The sequence below is a fragment of the Lachnellula hyalina genome (assembly GCF_007821495.1).
Source record: "Lachnellula hyalina strain CBS 185.66 chromosome Unknown contig00120, whole genome shotgun sequence".
In the NCBI taxonomy this organism is placed as follows: domain Eukaryota; kingdom Fungi; phylum Ascomycota; class Leotiomycetes; order Helotiales; family Lachnaceae; genus Lachnellula; species Lachnellula hyalina.
The window spans coordinates 41333-59993 of NW_022157234.1; the positions used below are offsets into that span (position 1 = coordinate 41333).

The 18661-nt window shown below is 45.0% G+C and overlaps 5 protein-coding genes across 5 annotated transcripts; 2 read left to right on the plus strand and 3 right to left on the minus strand.

Moving 5' to 3' along the window:
- Window positions 1-811: 811 nt before the first annotated feature.
- On the plus strand, window positions 812-2695 carry psiT1 (Major facilitator-type transporter; the record flags this gene model as incomplete). Its single annotated transcript, XM_031151662.1, has 3 exons — window positions 812-972; window positions 1061-2346; window positions 2409-2695. 3 exons carry the CDS (start codon window positions 812-814, stop codon window positions 2693-2695), a joined length of 1734 nt encoding a protein of 577 aa, XP_031003492.1.
- A 2529-nt stretch (window positions 2696-5224) lies between these two features.
- cda1_1 (Chitin deacetylase) lies at window positions 5225-6474 on the plus strand (the record flags this gene model as incomplete). Its single annotated transcript, XM_031151663.1, has 4 exons — window positions 5225-5300; window positions 5343-5535; window positions 5619-6088; window positions 6158-6474. The coding sequence occupies 4 exons, from the start codon at window positions 5225-5227 to the stop codon at window positions 6472-6474; spliced, it is 1056 nt and encodes a 351-aa protein (XP_031003501.1).
- A 292-nt stretch (window positions 6475-6766) lies between these two features.
- On the minus strand, window positions 6767-7535 carry LHYA1_G006729 (uncharacterized protein; the record flags this gene model as incomplete). Its single annotated transcript, XM_031151664.1, has 2 exons — window positions 6767-7438; window positions 7506-7535. 2 exons carry the CDS (start codon window positions 7533-7535, stop codon window positions 6767-6769), a joined length of 702 nt encoding a protein of 233 aa, XP_031003500.1.
- Window positions 7536-8323: 788 nt separating this feature from the next.
- aflD_5 (Norsolorinic acid ketoreductase) lies at window positions 8324-9146 on the minus strand (the record flags this gene model as incomplete). The annotated part of the gene is made up of 2 exons (XM_031151665.1): window positions 8324-9018; window positions 9095-9146. The coding sequence occupies 2 exons, from the start codon at window positions 9144-9146 to the stop codon at window positions 8324-8326; spliced, it is 747 nt and encodes a 248-aa protein (XP_031003504.1).
- A 7511-nt stretch (window positions 9147-16657) lies between these two features.
- Window positions 16658-17964, minus strand: LHYA1_G006731 (putative alpha-ketoglutarate-dependent sulfonate dioxygenase; the record flags this gene model as incomplete). The annotated part of the gene is made up of 3 exons (XM_031151666.1): window positions 16658-17279; window positions 17327-17442; window positions 17503-17964. 3 exons carry the CDS (start codon window positions 17962-17964, stop codon window positions 16658-16660), a joined length of 1200 nt encoding a protein of 399 aa, XP_031003505.1.
- Window positions 17965-18661: the final 697 nt, after the last annotated feature.

Below are 18661 nucleotides of genomic sequence, written 5' to 3' on the forward strand. Positions count from 1 at the left end.
AATGTGAATAAGATATGACCAGACTAACATTTCAGGGACCACATTTTTCTTATATCAGATATAACAGGATGACTAAGACTGGCGGACGCACGTTCCGTGCCCCCCGCTCTCCCCGCGCCCCGCCGTATGAGTCGCACGGCGTGACACATATACCGCTATAATTTCCTAATCAGACAAACTTTTGTTATTAAGGTGTGATCACTTCATACTAGCGAATATGACTTAATCTGTGTCTGATTTATATTGCATGTTCATTTTTATAAGTGCAGATGAGGAAGCTTGGAGGTGAGGTTTACTAGGTCTGGTGGGTTGAGCTCTCCCGTTTAGTCATCGGCACTAGGGTCATGTGACCAGAATATTTCTTCCTTGCATAGATCGCCTCACTCGGGATAGTGGCAATCAGGAATCCTTCTCGTCTACTACTGCCTCTCTAATATATATCTCGCTATCTGAAAGGACTCTAGATGCATCAAGAGATGCGGCTTAAAAGCTTAGATCTATGAGCTAATGGTAAGCCAGGAACAACCAATGAAACTGATAAGAAAGACGTTCTTAGATCGCCCGGGATCCGTCGCAAAATGCTTGTGAAGTTTAGTGGCGCGTGTGGGTTGCTGGCTTCACCGCTTAGGCGTAACGGTTCGGGCGTAGAAGCCTTGCTAGAAAGCCTGGCCCACATGCATTGTACCGTAACGCCGTTACGGGCACGGCTTACATCCCACCCTTGAATGGTTTACGTGGGGTATAATGATGCGACGCCAAAACTTCTTCTCTAGTTCATTCCCATCAGCTAATATCATCAACAAACCTCAATATGGCTGTTACAGAGCATCCAGCTTCGAAAGTCAATGAAGTTACCCCTCTCCTGTCGAAGGGGCCACTGATAGAAGCCCCGAAATATGGCAAATCTGTGCTGTACCGAGCCTTACTTTGCGGCTTCCTGGTATCATTATCTTTTGGAGTTACTCAAGTTCCGTATGCACTTCTCACTTCTTTTGTTCCTGTTTCCAAGTCATGTCATAGCTATTATGCTATCACAGCTACTGCAACTTACTCTACATAGACTTCTATATGTTTTCCGCTTGATGACTTGCGAGGTATACTATCAAACGCACCCGGAGCCAGGGCCTGGTTCTAATAGATGCTCCAATCGTGAAATCGAAGCGGGAACCTCCCGTGCTTATGCGTTGCTGAGCGCCTTCACAACTATTTTCGGAGTCTTGAACCTGCTTATCACTGGATGGACGATAAAGAAATTCGGCATCAAGATAGGGCTATTGCTGTCTGTATTCTGGCCGGCAGCACGCCTTGTCGTGCAAAATGTCGCAGTGATGATTGGAGGTGGTAAAGGTATCATCGTAATCCAAGCTTCGCAGATTATCACCGTACTTGGAGGGCCGTCGGGGTACCTTCTCGCGTTGAACTCTTATGTCACCGAAATCTTGGAGCCTAGTGAAAGAACGGGGGCGCTTGGTAAATTGCAAGGCTGTTGCTTCCTAGGAATGTCGAGCGCGTATCTTATTGGTGGAACTATCAGTGATGCATTTGGTATTATTGCACCTTTCAGGTTAACGCTGATTTTGTTCATGGGTTCATGTGTATATGTGCTATTAGCACTACCTCAGATCCCACCATCAGAAGCAATAACTTCTCAGGCTTCAACCGGATTCAGCAAATTCTTTGGCCCACTTAAGATGTTTGTTCCTCGGCGATGGGTCCTTCCCGGTGGTCGAATCGAGACACAATACGGAATGATTCTCCTAGCTATAGGCACGTTCATGGGCGTGCTAGCTACAGGTTACATACCTACCCTACTTCAGATGTACGCAACTGACATTTACGATTTTGGGACCTCGGAGAACGGTTACTTGATATCTTTGAACTCATTTATCCGTGGCTTGTTTCTCGCCATCGCCTTTCCCAAAATCATTAATGCTGGGCGGAAATGGTTCGCGGGATTGACGTATTCCAAACCTACCGAGACGGCTACTCCGAAAGACTCTACCATTCCAGGTATACCCAATCAACAAAACGATATAGCGGCCCTTGAGGCTATGAATGATGAAGAGGAGCCAGTTGAGCCTCCAGAACTAGTTGGTGAGAGAGAAACATTTGCGTTCGATCTCATATACACCAGATATAGCTTGCTCGCTGATGGAATCCTTACCGGAGCAGCTGCATTTGTGAGCCAAGGATGGCAGATGTATCTTGTTGCAGCCCTGCTTCCTCTTGCAGCGGGGACAGGAGCCTCGGCCAAAGGTACAATTCTGCAGATGTGTTCGGCTACCGAACGCGCCGATGCTTTGAGCGCTATTACACTTATTGAGATGATTGCTAGACTTACAACTAGTACGTTCACGTTATGCGATGTAATTATAATGAGATAGGTACTAGGCTGACCTTTTTCACAGCAAGTATCTTTGGTTTAGTATTTGCTGCATTTGCAGAAATTGGGAAGACGTATCTTGTGTTTATATGCAATGCTGTGAGTGACACTTTATCGTTGTCTATGGAGCTTTTTACTGATTTTGTCAGGCTGTTGCAATACTTGGCTTTTGTGTATTATTGTTTTCGAGATTCCCACCAGATGGAAGTGAAAGATTTGATGAGGGGGAAGATGTTGAGGACGCCGGAACAGCTTAATAAGATGACCACTAAGTCTCGTGATACAGACCTGATTCCCCGCCTGAACGTGTAAACCATCTGCTGCTTGATCTGCTGAAACTTAGTGTATACTATTAATATTATGGCGGTAGGTTAGAATAACAAATAGGTAACAACCGAGGAGAGTTAATACCAGACACTTTTTACTGTATCATAATTATCATACCCGCACGAGTTTAAAAGCCTAGGTTGAGAATTTTATAGTATATTAGTGGGGCGAGGGTAAAATGTGAAGTGTTTGTGTTTTTGGGCTTTGTGAAATGAATTGTATAACATTCCTCGTGTTCATTTTTGAATTTAGGAATTGCATTACAACGCATACATGTTGAGTAATCCTATTCTAAATAATGAGACGTGAGACAGGTAAACATTAAATCCGTTGAATTGATATACGAGTTCCACGTCACAAGTTACAGCTCGTATTGTCAGAGCTGCCGGGCGGATTACCTGATTACCGTGAGGGCGTAAGCAGGATACGGGGTACCGGGTAAGGGTCTTTATGCTTATATTTTATAATTCGACAGGATAGGTTGAGGTATACGTTGCCTTAGACTAAGCTTATTCATAGCAACCCTTTTCACAGCCCTGAACAGAGGCTGAAGATGGTCCTGCGTCATTATAGAGGTTCGCCCGTATTTCCTTGTCGAGGCAATATAGACATGCAAGATCTATGATATGATCGCCACGGGCAGTGGCACGCCCCTTTTTCTTTTAATCTGATAATCCCTATGATATTTACTCTATATTTGTAAACTATAGGCCAGTTAAGATACTTTGATTCGAGGAAAATCAAGGCTGTAATTAACAGATCTCATATTAATATCAACTTAGTGTTATGTTAGTCTAAAGAGCTAGAACTAGGCATTTATAGGTGCAGGATCAAATCTATCCATGCTTAGTAGTAGAGAGTGTCAGATTCAAGAAAAGACATCCAATCTCAAATGCACTCAATGCTGACCTTACCAGGTATAGCTGAGTGCCTATTGTTTTTCTTAATACGAGTTTGTATAATATTTGCCACCACTCTAGGAACTATAAAGCAACAGGATTTACCAGTTATAAAATCCATATCATCTATCACATACAGTGCTTCAATACACTATTCCAAATCACTCTTCTCCTACACAAATCTCCTTTACAAATCAGCTCACTTTACTTCACCAACCTTAACCACCAACATGTACAAATCCGCAACCATTATCTCCCTCCTCCCCCTCCTCGCCACTCTCACCACCGCCTCCCCAACGCTTGCCAAAAAGTCCAGCGGCCCCTTCATAAACGTAATCTTCTTCTCCGACAACAACTGCACCACGACTGTTCCGCCGAAAATCTATACGCGTCAAGTCTATGGCTCCGACCCCTGCCACCTTGACGCCGAGGAGCTGTACCAATCTCTCATCATCGACGAAATCGACGACCAGTTTATCGGCACCAATACCGCACTGCAGGTTGGCAATAGCGCAGGCAGTACGTGTGATTTTTCCACGGGCGCGCTGAAATATAGCGTTGCTACGAGGGAGACGTTGGGAGAGTGCCAGTTCATTGGTATCCCAGGTGGGATGGGGGTGCCGTTGAAGAGTGGGAATGAGTATGTGTTGACTAGCTTGGGGTAAGTAGGGGTAGTGTTTTGGCTTTTCTGTCTTCCAGGTTTAGACTGCTTGAAGTGGAGTAAAGCAGGAAAATAGGCTAGCCTAGCTGGAAAGATAAGACTGGAAATTTGCAAAAGACGGCTAGGAAAGAGGAAAATACAAAGCCAGAAAGCGCAATAAGAGATTGTTTTAGAATGTAGTAAGAGTGGAATGTTTTCAATTCTGAAATGAAAAATGACGAACTTCATTTGGATCCAAATTTATGCAATACAACTGATTGGAAAGCTATATCTCTATTTGACTTTGTATGTATTTGGAAGATTTCTGGATTATCTCAATTAGTATAGTGAAATAATAATAATACACGACTAGAAATATGTATAGTAGAAAGCTCTCTACTCGCTTATTTACTTCATTGGATAGAAAATTACTAACGCTGAATTGTGGAAAAGGGGGCCTTCATCATATGCTAGACGGCAATTTAAACAAGGCTTCAAGAATGCACGGCGCATATTTAAAACTTTTAACATATCTATTTAACAACCTTTTTTATATGCGCTATCACCCCACCCTCTTACCTCCATTCCCTTAAAGAGGTTCCATTTCCCCACAAAATAAACTTGGCCGTGCTATGATCGATACAAGGATGGATGGCATACAGTATCGCATTGATAAGCCCCTCATCGGAGCCCCGATATACCCCGCCATAGCTCTAGGAACGCGTCGGCCAAGGACATCAGCGAAGCAGGAGCAGGGTAGGGTACAAGTAGATGTAGATAGACGTATAGGAGAAATAATCTAATCAGTTTGTCCCATCCCATTCTCTTATTCTCTTATATATCCTTCTTTACCCTAGAAACATAACTAGAAGTAAAATAAACCAAGGTGAAGTGACAACACTTCAACCTCCGATTATATTTTCCCCGTTCCCATAACTATCAACAATAGACTTATAACCACGTGTGGCTGGCAAAATGGTAGTCACAGACCCCCGCTACGAAATCCCCCGTGATCTAGAAGGCAAGTCCTCTATATCCCATCAAGCTATAAGTAGGTACAAACCCGCACTTCTCTTCTAAACAAACCCTACAGGATACGGCGAATCGTCACTGCATCCCCAATGGCCCAACAACGCCAAGCTAGCCCTCTCCTTCATCCTAAATTACGAAGAAGGCGGCGAGCGAACGGTGCTGAATGGAGACGCGCACTCGGAGCCGTATCTATGGGAAAAGGGGGCATCGAGTTCGTTTTTAGAGGGCGCGAGACATATGGCTGCTGAGTCTGAGTTTGTCCTCCTTCCTTTCCCCCATCCATTTCCCTCCCATTTCTAATCCCATTGCAACGGCCTAACGAAACAATAAAACATAGATACGAATACGGCTCCCGCGTCGGTGCCTGGCGCATCCTGCGATTGTTCAAGGAGCAAGGATATAGATTTACCACATGGGCCGTATCACAAGCCGTGGCCAAAAACCCTACGTTCGCGCGTGCGCTGGTACGCGATGGCCATGAGATAGCTGCGCATGGTGCGAGGTGGCTTGATATTTCTGCGCTGACTGTTGAGGAGGAGAAGGCGTATATCAGGGAGAATTGTAAAACTCTGGAAGATGTGACAGGAGTTTTTCCACGGGGCTATTTTTATGGGCGGGGGACGCCGAATACGCGGTGTCTGTGGCCGGAGGTCGTGAAGGAGATGGGGGGCGGGAAGAGGCTGTTGTACAGCAGTGAGGCGTTCAATGACGATGTGCCGTATTGGGTTGATCTGCCGTGGGAGGAGGGACTCGAGGTTGGGGAGAGGGAGGGGTTGCTGATTGTGCCATATAATTATGATTGTAACGGTATGTTTGTTTATGCTTGGCTTCCCTTTCCCTTACCCATGCTTGCTTATTTGATGATTCCTATTCTAGACGGAAAGTTCCACATGAGTCCTGGGTTTGTAGGCTCACACATGTATCTCGAGTACCTGAAATCGACGTTCGATATGCTGCTCCGTGAAGGCCAAGCAGGGAGTCCGAAACTTATGAATGTACCGATGCATTCGCGCATTATAGGGAAGCCGGGGCGGGCGGAGGCGTTGAGGAGTTTTATGTTGTATGTTAAGGAGAAGGGGGGTGACGAGGTTTGGGTGGCTACTAGAGAGGAGATTGCGGAGCATTTTAAAAAGGAGTTCCCGTATGTGCCAGGACATCTTGCACCGGGGAGGAAGATGGGACTTGAAGCTTGAGGGTGAAGAGGAGATGAGGTTTCCGCCTATGTATCCTGCGACTGATAATAGAATCTTGTAAACCCGCTTGGGATCTCTTAGGAGCCAACAATCTGTTTTGCAAAGATGATGAGTTGCATGCAGAGGGAGGTCAGTAGTCAAGGTCAGTAGTCGAGGTCAGTAGTCGAGGTCAGTAGTCGTCCATTCTAGGAAGCAATTTCAAGCAAAACGACCGTCACGCCGGCTGCAGAAATGGAATACACGCCTTTCAATCTAAAAATCGATTAGTGCATACAGAAGAACATCTACCCCCCTATGATCTATGATGCGCTGCACCATAATCAGTCATCTCGTGCTGCCCAACACCCCCAATGCCACTCTTCAAACTTTCTCTTCTACCACCATCCCTCTTCACGCTCCAAGCCCCCAACCCGACCTCCAACAGCGCAATAGCAGCATAAACCCCCGCCATAACCGCAACATCAATGACCTGATCACTGATGGGATACTTAGTCCCTTTCCTCCCATGGATGCCCTCCTTATTCAACCCCACTACCTGCACAATACTAACAACCATACCCCCAAGCCAGAGCACACCATTCACGACCTGCCATCCTCTAATATGCCCCCGGAACCCCTCACTCGCATGCAGCCCCGCACCTAGCAACAGCCCGACATACGAAAACGGCAGTAGGCCAATGCCAAAGTGTAGTAATTCCAGGCGCACAATCTCGAGTGTCAGCATGAGGATGTTGGCGATTATGAAGAGGTAGAACAGGATGTGGACGGTGATGAAGCTGCATGATCGTGGGGCGACGGCGCGAAGATGCGCGGTTGAGGGGTCAAAGTTCTGTTTTCGGTGGTGGAGGGAGATAGTGATGAGGAGGGGGAGGAGAAATAAAGCGATCCAGACGGGGAGGGGGATTATGATTGTGTCGACGAAGCAGGTTGTTGGGATTGGGGAGGAGAGGGTTGAGTGTGGGCCCTGGATATGATTTTGTTAGCTGTGCTTTCTCACTTCTCGTCACAAGTTTGTTAGGTTTTGTACTCACAAAGCCTTCCGGGCGGTTGCTGCAGAGCATGGTAGATGCTGTGCTTTGATATGGATATTGTATATACAATTCCCAACAGCGTCGATGTTCCTATTTGAATTGGGAGGAAGGGAGATATCGTAGACGTGACGTAGCACTATGCCTGGCCACTTGAAAATACTAGAATCTCCACTGTTCGTCTGTTTGCATCCACGTTTGGGCTGGAATGTCGTCTTTGTTCTCGTCTCAGCTGAGTTTCAGAGTCCTTCAACACCAACAATATCGTCAATTGGCTGCGTGCAGTATTGTCAAGACCACTGCGCAATTAAAAGTATGGGAGTGGAATGTGCCATCGTAAAAGTAGGTAAGAAGAGGGGGAGACGAAGGTATTGGCGCCTCTTTATTCCAAGAGTGTTAAGTTGGTGTCCTATTAATATTGCGACTATTCACGGAAACGAAACATCCCGGCGGCTGAGAGATCGCTGCCACTAGTATTTAAGCTTATTTGATGATGGGTTGGGTTTTTGCCATGCTTGAAGTGACATGAGGCTAAGGAGTAACGTGATAGATAAATGATAATATAAATGAAGGTGCTGTGCTGTGCTTGACAAGAAATGGGGCCGTAGATAACTGATAGTAATGTAACTAATAAACAATTGCGCAAATTGCGTTTCACGTAAAAGATGGGTCACATGACAATGGTAATCAAGATTTACACTTGCTTCCCTTTTTCAATCTTTAATATATCTTCTTCCTCTATCAGCTACCATTGACCCATTTTCTACCCTTTTTTACTTTCATCCCTTTTCTTTGCACCCCTATAATGACTGCATGTCCATTTACCACGGAATATTGTTCCCCTCTTGCGAAGTAAACGTTCCAGACTTCTCTCTTGAAGCTCCATCAAACTGGGTAATAAGACCCTTCACACTGTCCTCAAGAGTCACAGGCGCATTATCCATGCCCACAACCTTAGCAGCTCCAGTCCCCATATCAGTCTGGACCCATCCAGGGCAGAATGCCATACTGGTTAGCTTAGGGTTCTCAAAGTGCAGCTTGCGGACGAGGTAGTTTGCTGCAGATTTGGTGATGCCGTAGGTGAAGAAGGGAACTTGGTAGTCCTCTAGGAGCTTGATCGAGCCGATGCTTGAGCTGAGGACTAGGAATTTTGGGTCCGAGGCTGCTTCGAGGAGCGGGAAGAAGGCTTGGGTTAGGACAAGGGGACCGAGAGTGTTGATTTCGAAATGCTTGCGGATAGAGCTAACAGAGGCATTAAGAGCTGGGGCGATATCTGCGACGTCTAAAAGCCCAGCGTTGGCGATCAGGACATCGACTTTACTGATGCTGTGCTTCGACTTAAGCTCCTCAACAGCTTCTGAGGCATCTGTTGCAGAGGTGGAATCGACCTTGACGACGATGATCTTGCTACCCGAGCCAACAGGGACAGAGCTTAGTGTCTTTTCGGATGAAGCCACATCACGGACAGCAGCAATGGCAGTTGTTTGAGGACGGAGGACAAGAGTCTCGAGGAGACCTGCAGGAACGTCAGTCAGTATTGTCTGATCAAGAAGGATTCGGAGCTCAGGGTCCGAATTAGATAAAGTGCTTACCTTTTCCAATACCGCGGTTGGCACCGGTGATAACATAAGTGAGTCCAGACATGTTGTAGAAGACTGGTATGGTTGGATTTTGACGAGTTGAGGATATAGTGGATCTGAATTGACAAAGTAATATCGATGGATGGATGGATAATTCAAATCGATAATGATTGCTTGAGGATGTTGTTTGTTCAGTGTGTGATGGAGTTCGTTTTCTGGCAGTCAATCCCCTTTGTTATATACTCTCCTCTAACCCCATTACGATTCGAACACTCAACTCATACTGCACCCTCTGAATTACCAATCTCAGCTAGATGGCAAACAATGAGACAGACCTATACAGCCGCATAGCGACTCGTAGACTATGACCTCAGATCCTGCCATTCTCTGCAGTAGGCAATTCGTGATAAGATGGGCACGGGCAGATTATGCTATATGGCCCGGAATGCATAGCGGTTAGTCATCTCTATAGCTTTGCATGAATAGCGGCATTTGGAGATGCTTGGATATCAGGTCAGGTTGCTGATTACTTGTCTTGGATAATGGAGGGGTGGCATGGTTTGCGCATACATGCGGAGACTTCTAGCGTTGCTTGGTCATGGATATGATGTTCAGTAATCATCTTCATCTTTGGCGGCAGAAAAGAGCCGGAATGATACTAGCACCCACGTCACTGACTAGCAGTTTGATGTTAGATGGCTGAAAGAGTACGTGGCTGAAACGGAATGAAAGTTGATGAAAGAAGGGAAGAAACATTGCGACGTGACATGTTCCAGTTGAACACGAGAAACGTATCGCTCTATGGTGGCCTATATTCTCTGACACTAGAAAGAAGTTTTAGCGCTAGCGCTGCTGATAATTTAATCCTTTGTGCTAATATATAGCACCTCGCCCTATCCACAGATGGCCTAACCTCAGATTAACATACCGGTGCGATCTATGCATAACACCTGGACCCTTATATCATGCTTGTCTTCCAGGAACTTCCTATATTCCTCTTTGAACCCATTCGTCTGTTCCCGAAACGCGTCGCCGTAACTTTGGATACTACCCTCGTCTTCATCTGCAACACCTCTCATCTCGCTCTCCATATCCATCTTCATATCTTCAGCGTCAACAACTAGCCGGATAAAGACTGTTTTGAGGCCGCTCAAGGACTTTACACAGTCGGAATATATATCCAAATTCTCGCATGCTAGGATCCAATCCTCGACGAGAAGAGTTTCTATTGCATGTAACTGTTCCCCATAAAAGTTTTCTAGATCGACAAGATACCTTTTCATCCTAACGTCGTCGATAACGTCAAAACTAAGCCAGATGAGATCTTGGTCTGGATTGAAATAGAAGCAGCCCTTTGCGGTTTTCATATGCTCCATGAGTCGATATTTGGTCAATGTGTGCTTCCGCGATTCTCTGCAGATTTGTAGGGCTATGGGGTAAAAACAGTGGGGGTCAAAACAGTGGGTCAGTTCATCTGAATCGGTAGACCTCGACCAGAAAGGCTCGCTGTCCAAGGCGGCAGCTAGCGGATAAGCAGGACGTAGAAATCCAGTATTTAGGTACTCTTCCTCTAGCTCGTCCTCCTCTATCTCATCGTCCTCCAACTCGCCCTCTTCTGTCTCGTCTTTTTCTGTCTCTTCCTCGTATATTGCGGCCTCGATTATTTGTGGTTCGGGCCAAGTATGTTCCCATATCATAAGTCGTAGCTCGATGGACAGCCGTGAAAACTGCGGAAAGCCTTCGATAAGTTGATTATTCTCTGTGATTACATGTTAGAAGAAGCAGATTGGTGAATATCAAGAGCCGATCAGTAGTGTTTCCGCAGACGAACCTTCTTGGCTTTTCTTAGATGAAGAATCGAAGTGGGTAGTATTCCCGAGACTGTCTGATAGTCCGTCCATACTTTGTGAGCTTTGGAAGTAGTAAATTTGGGGGTCGAATAGCGAAGAGTTTAATGCTCGTTGTCTGCTAGGCGCCGAGATATTTAAGGTTGAGGTTACGGCCTAACCAACCAACCAACTAACAATTATCCCTGTCTCGCTAGAGCTATAAATAATAACAAGTTAAAAATAACTGACAGGCCTACCTCGGATCTTGCTCTCAATTTAGCCTAACTCAAACCCGAATGACCTAGTAGTCTACTGCACATATAAGAAACGGTCCAAATCCGGCAAGGAAACCTAGGTCAGACCATGAACAAATAGAAGCATTCAAATTCATACTAGAAAAAGCTCTTGAAGAAACGTTTGGCATCGGCGTTCTAATAGTGAATACTGACACAGTGACACAATAAACATTAGTTATCAAGAGTCAAGACAGCTGTAAGCTGCCCATTTTACTGTTTCACTTGATGTTAGTTAGACATTACGTTTGTCACTTAGCGATGAGCTCTAGCATCCCCATTCCAGATTGGTATTATCGGGTAATCTTAGAATAACAGAAAGTTGGTTTTTAGCGTGAGTCTTGTCAGGTGTCAACAGATGCTGTATACATTCCAGTGGAGGATCCATAGCACTGAATTCCATCGGGGGTCTATAGATTCCACTAGTCCAGTAATATCGATGAACTTCTAAGTTCCATTGCCCCCGGAAACAACCCCGTGGGTTCCAGCATCCCATACTTCTTCCTCATCGGCAAAACATATGTGTTCATCATGATTTACCATTTGCCGAACGATTATCCTAGGAAAACTCGAAGCATCAGAGTTCGCTTCCACTCCCCCCTCCAGCCATACCTGTGCTTGATCCCTAACGGTTTGCAAGACCGCCCGTGTGCGTTTCTCATCAGCATATTCGCAAGGGAAAACTGATAAGATCAAGGTTTTGAGAGAAGGGAACCGAGTGAGGAAAAGTGATGCTTCGCAGAACTCAACGAAACAATATGTTTCTGATCTTGTAAAATTTTCGAAATCAACAGTTTTCACTTCCAGCTTCTGCAGTTTGAACAGAAGATGCGAAGCCCACGTGTTGATATGATTGAACCATGCGCCTTCGAAATCCCTCAATTCAGCCCTATGTGACGGGTACCAAGACGCGGTGTCGAGCTTTAGTCTCATGCAGAGAGGCCAACATGTGAGTGGATGATATCGTCGTGGGATGCAATTTGGTGGGAGCCGAGTGCTGAATTGGTAGTACAATAGCGTAGTGTCTCAGGGTCTCTTCCCGGCTCTCTTTATTGACAGAGAGAGCAATGGGCCAGTCTCTCTTGAAGTTTTTAGTCTCGCCGTGCCGAACCTTTCCTCGAGGGCAGTAACTCGTGATCCGACTTCCACAATAACTGCTATTGAGATAATGAAGACTAAAAATATACTCCGCAGCAAGTTCATAGAGATCGATATGTCGAGTTGAGGGAAATGTCTCTCTCCAGATCTGGAGCCGAAGCTCTGGTATGAGTTGAGGAAAGAGGGTGAATGTTGAGGGCTGGACGTAGAGTTCCTGCTGCGGATCTGGAAGCTCAAGAGTCAGGACTCCGAAGATCGCGTGTAGATTCGTACTGGCTTCTTGAAGTGCTGAGCTGGCGTTCGGATCAGACATGGCGTGTTCTTGAGGATTTGAGGTGGTTGTCGACACGAGGGATGGAGCTCTCTTAAATCTGTACTTGTTAATATCAGACATAAATTGAAAGTGCTTTGTTTGACAGGGGCACATACTGGGAGGAAGTGGAGATAACCAAGATGTTGGAGTTGTGTTTAGCACCGATGTGCAGTCGTGCTAGGCTAATTCACCAAGTTAAAGTTTGGTAGAAAGCCAAGAGGAAGAGGTTGAATTCTGAGCTCCGCCTAAGCGAAAAGGACAAGCTTAGGCTTAGTCATATGAAGCCACAGATCTTTCATTCACTTGGGTTGAGTAAGTAGAATATTTCTCGAAGGAGTTATAATGAGTTCGGACTGTTGACTTCTCAGCTTTAACTTCTGTCACTAGCGTCTAACATGAGGCAAAACCCCAACAGCAAACTCATTGCCATCCCTCAGGTAACATTTAGAACCGAACGCAAATCCAGCATAAAACAATCCAGGGTACTAGTCAAGATGAGCTTTACGGGTTGGTGGTCATTCTTGCCAGAGGCATGACACGATCTGAGCAATAGAGACTGTCAAGTCACTTGGAATGCGCAGTACATATAGACACGTCTTGTGAAATTAAAAAATTGCTTAATACGAAAATGATGCATGAATTCCGATTAAGAGACCCAAAGCTTCAGACTAGTGGTTCACCTCAACATTCTTTTCAGCTCGACTTCAGCTCCAACTTTCTGATTTGTAGCCGCTAGTCCTCCTATTAATATGTCTCTCGAGGACTTGGAATGAAGCGTATAAAACATAACCAAAGAAAATTATGGAGTAAAGCAGTGGCTTAAACAGAACCTCTGCTTACGACTAAAAGATGAAATCGAGGTGATGCAAGTCAGACCATCAGGATATTAGACGAACTGAATATCAGATAGGGGCTGTATGGGAAGCTTTGTTGAAATGAAATAGCTCTGATTAAAAAGATATTTGTTGCAAACGTGAATCTCCTGAAATCAAAAGTTCGTAAACAAAATGTCCTCGTCACCTTCCTCGTCCTGCATTTAATGTTTCCTCGTCTCAATTATATCCTGTACTCTGAATCCGTTCTCATATGCCGTCATTCGTCGTTGCATCCTCTTCCATCACCTCCTGTGTCCCCACCCGTAATCAATTGGTGTTCTCCTTCTTACTATTTTCAGGCGCTGGCCACCCGCTAGGACTCCATCCCATAGATGCGCTTTCCGAACCTGGTCCGCCGCCATCTACGAATGGGTTTTTAGGCTCTTTTTTTTTAGGCGCGAGGGGAGTCGTGTCCGATGATTTTCTATCGGTAATGTTAGATGAGCGTCCGGAAAGAGCGGATTGCAGATTCCTTACAACCCCTTGAGCCTTTCCTTTATACGATCGATGAGCGAGGGTGCCATCGTTGCCTCTTGTTAAAACGGCATAAAGCTCAGTGTGTTTAGTTTCAACGGATGGAGGTATCTTATATACAGGCTGAAGACGGACGGAAGCTCCTAAGTACCTCTACTCTATCCCTGCTGGTACATATTAAATGCTAGGTTTGGCAGATTGCTGGCCAGAATAAGCTATCAAGCGGGGGTAAGCAATGCTTAGGCCACATGAATTAATTCTTTCGTGTAGTATTGTTGGTTGATTTCGTTATCTCAACACGAAAACGAGCTTCTCACATGCAATGAATGGCAGGATGCTACGCAAGGCAAATGGGGCGCCAAACATGACACTTGAAATTTGCCTACAGAAATTCCTTACCTTAAGTTTCTCTTTACGGAGTATATATGAACAGTAATAACATTCTTCGCTGATTTTGCCTCGTATAGTGTATTTATGAAGAACGATTAAGTGTCAACTGAGTAGTAACCAGTCATTGACTCTCTGGTCACATAAATAGATGCTTAGATTGTTCACCGCGCACTTGGCCCAGAATGGACTACTGTACGGCGTGGACGGGTTCTTCCGGTCCCGCCTCCGCAATAGGTTCCACTCCCCCCTCCTTTTCCATTCTGACTGCCATTCCTGTCGACTTTATTATATGTGGAATACTAGTTATTTCTCCTAATCTCCGATTCATCTCTTCTTATTTTACATTTCCGTGTGTTCCGTGTTCTATTATTCCCTATTTCCTTGAATTTCTTCCCGTCTTATTTCATGTTATTATCTGCACATATACTCATCCTTCTTCACGCGCTACAATATCGACGGCCCGCCTTTGGGGTGATTGTGCTATTTCTTTCTAGCTTGTTATCACCATGCTTATTAGAGAAAATGAGTTGGGTATATTTAGTCCAGAAGCCAGTCTCGCTTTTAATGAACTATACCTACGAAACAGGAACCAACCTGAACACCAACATACTCCCGCGAGGTCGTAGGATGCGATAGAAGCATACATTATATTCTAAAAAGAATTCATCACTACTATAGGATATTATTTTATTCATACTACTCCTTTTAGTCTTCATTTAAAGTTATGCAGAAGTTGTTTCCCGTGAACCCAATTCTCTGGTACACTACGGCTGAACCAAACTAGTCCGCCCATAACACAACTCGTTTCCACCAGTACCTTATTTCATCATATTAACTTCAAAATAATTACATCACACATAATTTCATAGCATCCGCAGAATCCCACATTCTCATTTCTTTCAGCCTTCTTCCATAAGCATTTGCAAAACCCCACACGGTCAAGTCTACACATTTCACCAACAAACGTCCACAAAATCACCCACCATGCAGTTCTTCACAACCATCAGTAAGCCCCCTTCTCTACACACTAAACATAAAGCCAATCTAACCAAACCAGCCCTGTTACTCACACTCAGCACCTCCATCCTCGCTGCGGATCAAGCCGCCCAAACCAAATGCCGCGAAGGCCCCCTTGGCAAACCCGATGCCCTCTTCCCAAGACGCTGGCTACTGTGCCAATCATTTGACCCCGATAAGAGCAATTATGAGGTGGCCGAAGCCTGTTGGTATGCTGGCACAAGATGTCTCGGATGTGACCTCGTGCTGAAAGGCTGCCCGGAAGAATTCGCGAAATGCAGATGTGTCATGTAAGTAAAAATTGTTTTCGGTTTGTCTCCTGCACTTGATGAGATGGATGTTAATAGGTAGGCAGGCATAAAGATGGTAGAGACGATGGTGGAAAAATGATCCTGGATTGATATTCGGGGAAGCTGTTTAAGTGTTTATGGGTCCCTTATTAAAGTCGGTATCTTGGAAAAAGTCGGAATTAGATATTGTTTCACGCGGCACGATAGATATCAAAGTTACTTTGGGGGGCGAGGGGGGGCAGGAACCTAGTTTGGAATCGTTGCTTCTAAACTTGTAGCGAAGCAAAATGTGAAGAGATTGTCATTTTATTTCAGGGCCATAACCAAGCCCTAACCGCATTGCTATAGGGTTATTATGATCTAGCGCGCCGCTATTTTAACAGCAAGCATAAATCCTCTACATATATTGGCTTATTTATATAGCTTCCTCTAGAACAATACTTCTTATATACTGATATTCTTTAAATTCTTCAAGATCCGGCGAACAGTGAATTCCCTAGGAGTCTAAGAGGATGCATATTCTTCTTCCGGGACATGATAGTATGAGATTTTACGATGCAGCCGGATCTTCGAATGCATGCATCCCTATTAGAAAGATGCTATGCTTTCCCCTAAACGCTTACCGTCGTTAATATATATAGGTGGTGCGTATATCTGTCGAAATCTAGTCTGTTGTGCGAGCAGGTTATTCTCGAATTAAGCGAATAATCCCCCTTTTCGAATACACGAGGCATGTCAAATCATGAAACCAGTTACGATTTTGTGATTAGCTTTTAATAATCTCAGATATTATTGAGGTTTAAAGTAATTAATGTCTTATAGCTACTCATTAAGTGGCTTAGAACTTTTAATATGCAGTAATTAACGAATTCAGTGCGGGAAAATAGAGAAGCGTACCAACAGACTAATACTAAATGCTAAGTAGCTTCAACATATGCGCACAACTACTAGAACTTAAATACCCAGAAATTGAAAGGGCAGCGCTACACACTCTACTTAATTATCATTCAATCCTAAAGCTTCTCTTCTCGTTGGTGCCTTTTCATCAAAATACGGCACTTCTGCCAATGATGTGACTCTAGTCCCATGCCTCTCTTCCGTCCCTTCGTAATCCCAACTCGCATTGTGGATGGTAATCCTATACATGTCAATTCCCATTTCATTTCGTGCAGAAGAAGATACAAAAGCATACCTATTATCCCATAGCGCCGAAGTTCCAGGCGTCCATTTAAACCGCACCTGGATATCAACATTATTCTCATAAACATCAAATAAATATTTCAATATCACATCGCTCTCTGCTTTATCCAAACCTACGATCTTGCCAGTCCAAACACGGTTTACAAACAAGCTTTTCCATCCCGTTGCAGGGTGAACGCGTACAATGGGATGGATTCGCTCTACAGGTCTTGGACCTGCCGTTGGATCATTGCGGTCAAGATACTCGTTAGCAGAGCGGAATACGGCTTGTTTCCCGTCGATGAACTTGCGGAAGTCGGGTGAGAGTTTGGAGTATGCTGCATAGCCACTTGCCCATAAAGTGTCGCCGCCTAGTTTTGGCACAGTGTCGTTGTGGAGATGGGTGACGCCTGCGGGCTGTCGTTCGTAGACCAGGTCACTGCTTTAAGTCAGATAGATATTCGTATGAAGACAAGAATGTCTGACGTGTGCCACATTGAAGCGCCGCCAGGGTGACGGAAATCTGCTTTCCTCTGCTTTGCAAACAGGTCAGGCCAGATAGTGAATACTCCGGGAAGACCAGGGACATGTGATCCTTGAGGCTGTAATGGAGTTGTCAGACTGCGGATTTCTTTCCGTCCATGGGCAAAATTGGTACTTACATGTACCTCAACCTCTCCATAATACTCCCCCAGAGACCTTTGCTCTTGGGGCGAAAGATCTTGATCGCGAAAAAACACCACACTTCTCTCCGCAATCAACAACCCCAACTCATCCTTTTGCTTATCCGTCAAGTCCTTCAGCTGCAACCCCACAATCTCAGTCCCTATATGATTGGTAAGATGGATAACCTGCTTTGCAGCATTGAAAAGAGCCTTTTTCTCGGGATCTGCGCGGCTGCCTGCATCAGTGAAGTCGCGGGGTTCGTTGCGGATTTGTTCAACATCTTGGACGTAGAGCGGCTGTAGTGGTGTGTATGGATATCCATTGGTGAGATCGACGTTTGCTGCCTCGAGACGTCGACGTGTTGGCTCGGGGATGGGAAGTTGGTATGTTACTGACTGTTTGGTGTCTTTGATCGAAGGCAGAATCGCTGCTGGGGGGTCGATTGCTGATGGGGCCATGGTGAAGACTGTATACTATTCACAGGAGGTAACCTTACTATATTGGCTTGTATCTAGTTATTCTGGGAAACCCTAATCAGGTGACGTTTTATTGAGACCTGATGGGAAGGTGCAAAGCAGAATGGGAAACACTTATAGGGACGGCTTATGGTGTTTATATCGACTTATCAAGGCACTAATTAGGATAATCGGGCAGCGGGATGTTTACAAAGCACCAGTTAGAATAATGTCTGTCTGGCTAGAGCAAGTAGCTACATAATGGGGTGTCCTTTGCAGATAAAAGCTGCGTGCTTACAGGCTTCAATGACGTAACAGGTCCATGCTGGAAGACTCGGAACAAAAGCACATGGTTATAGAGCAGTGGTAATTCAAACTAGAAAATGATATCTACTACTATATTTCCTTTCTCCCATATCCCATAAGATACTTCTTAGTTTCTAAGTTTCTGCACAACTTCAAATTAATGTTTCTCTCTAGATATTGACAAGTCGAACCTTATGAACAGGACATTATTCAGCAGCCTATGCACATATGATGCCTTCTTACTTATATATTCTGCCATCGAAAGAAGTGGGGTTCCATGCAATATTATGCATTCTACCCCGCCACTACCCCTGTTCTAGCCGAGCACGTCTTTACGCACCTCTCAAACACCGACTATAACTTCGCAGCGTAGATAACAAACAGGTGATACAAA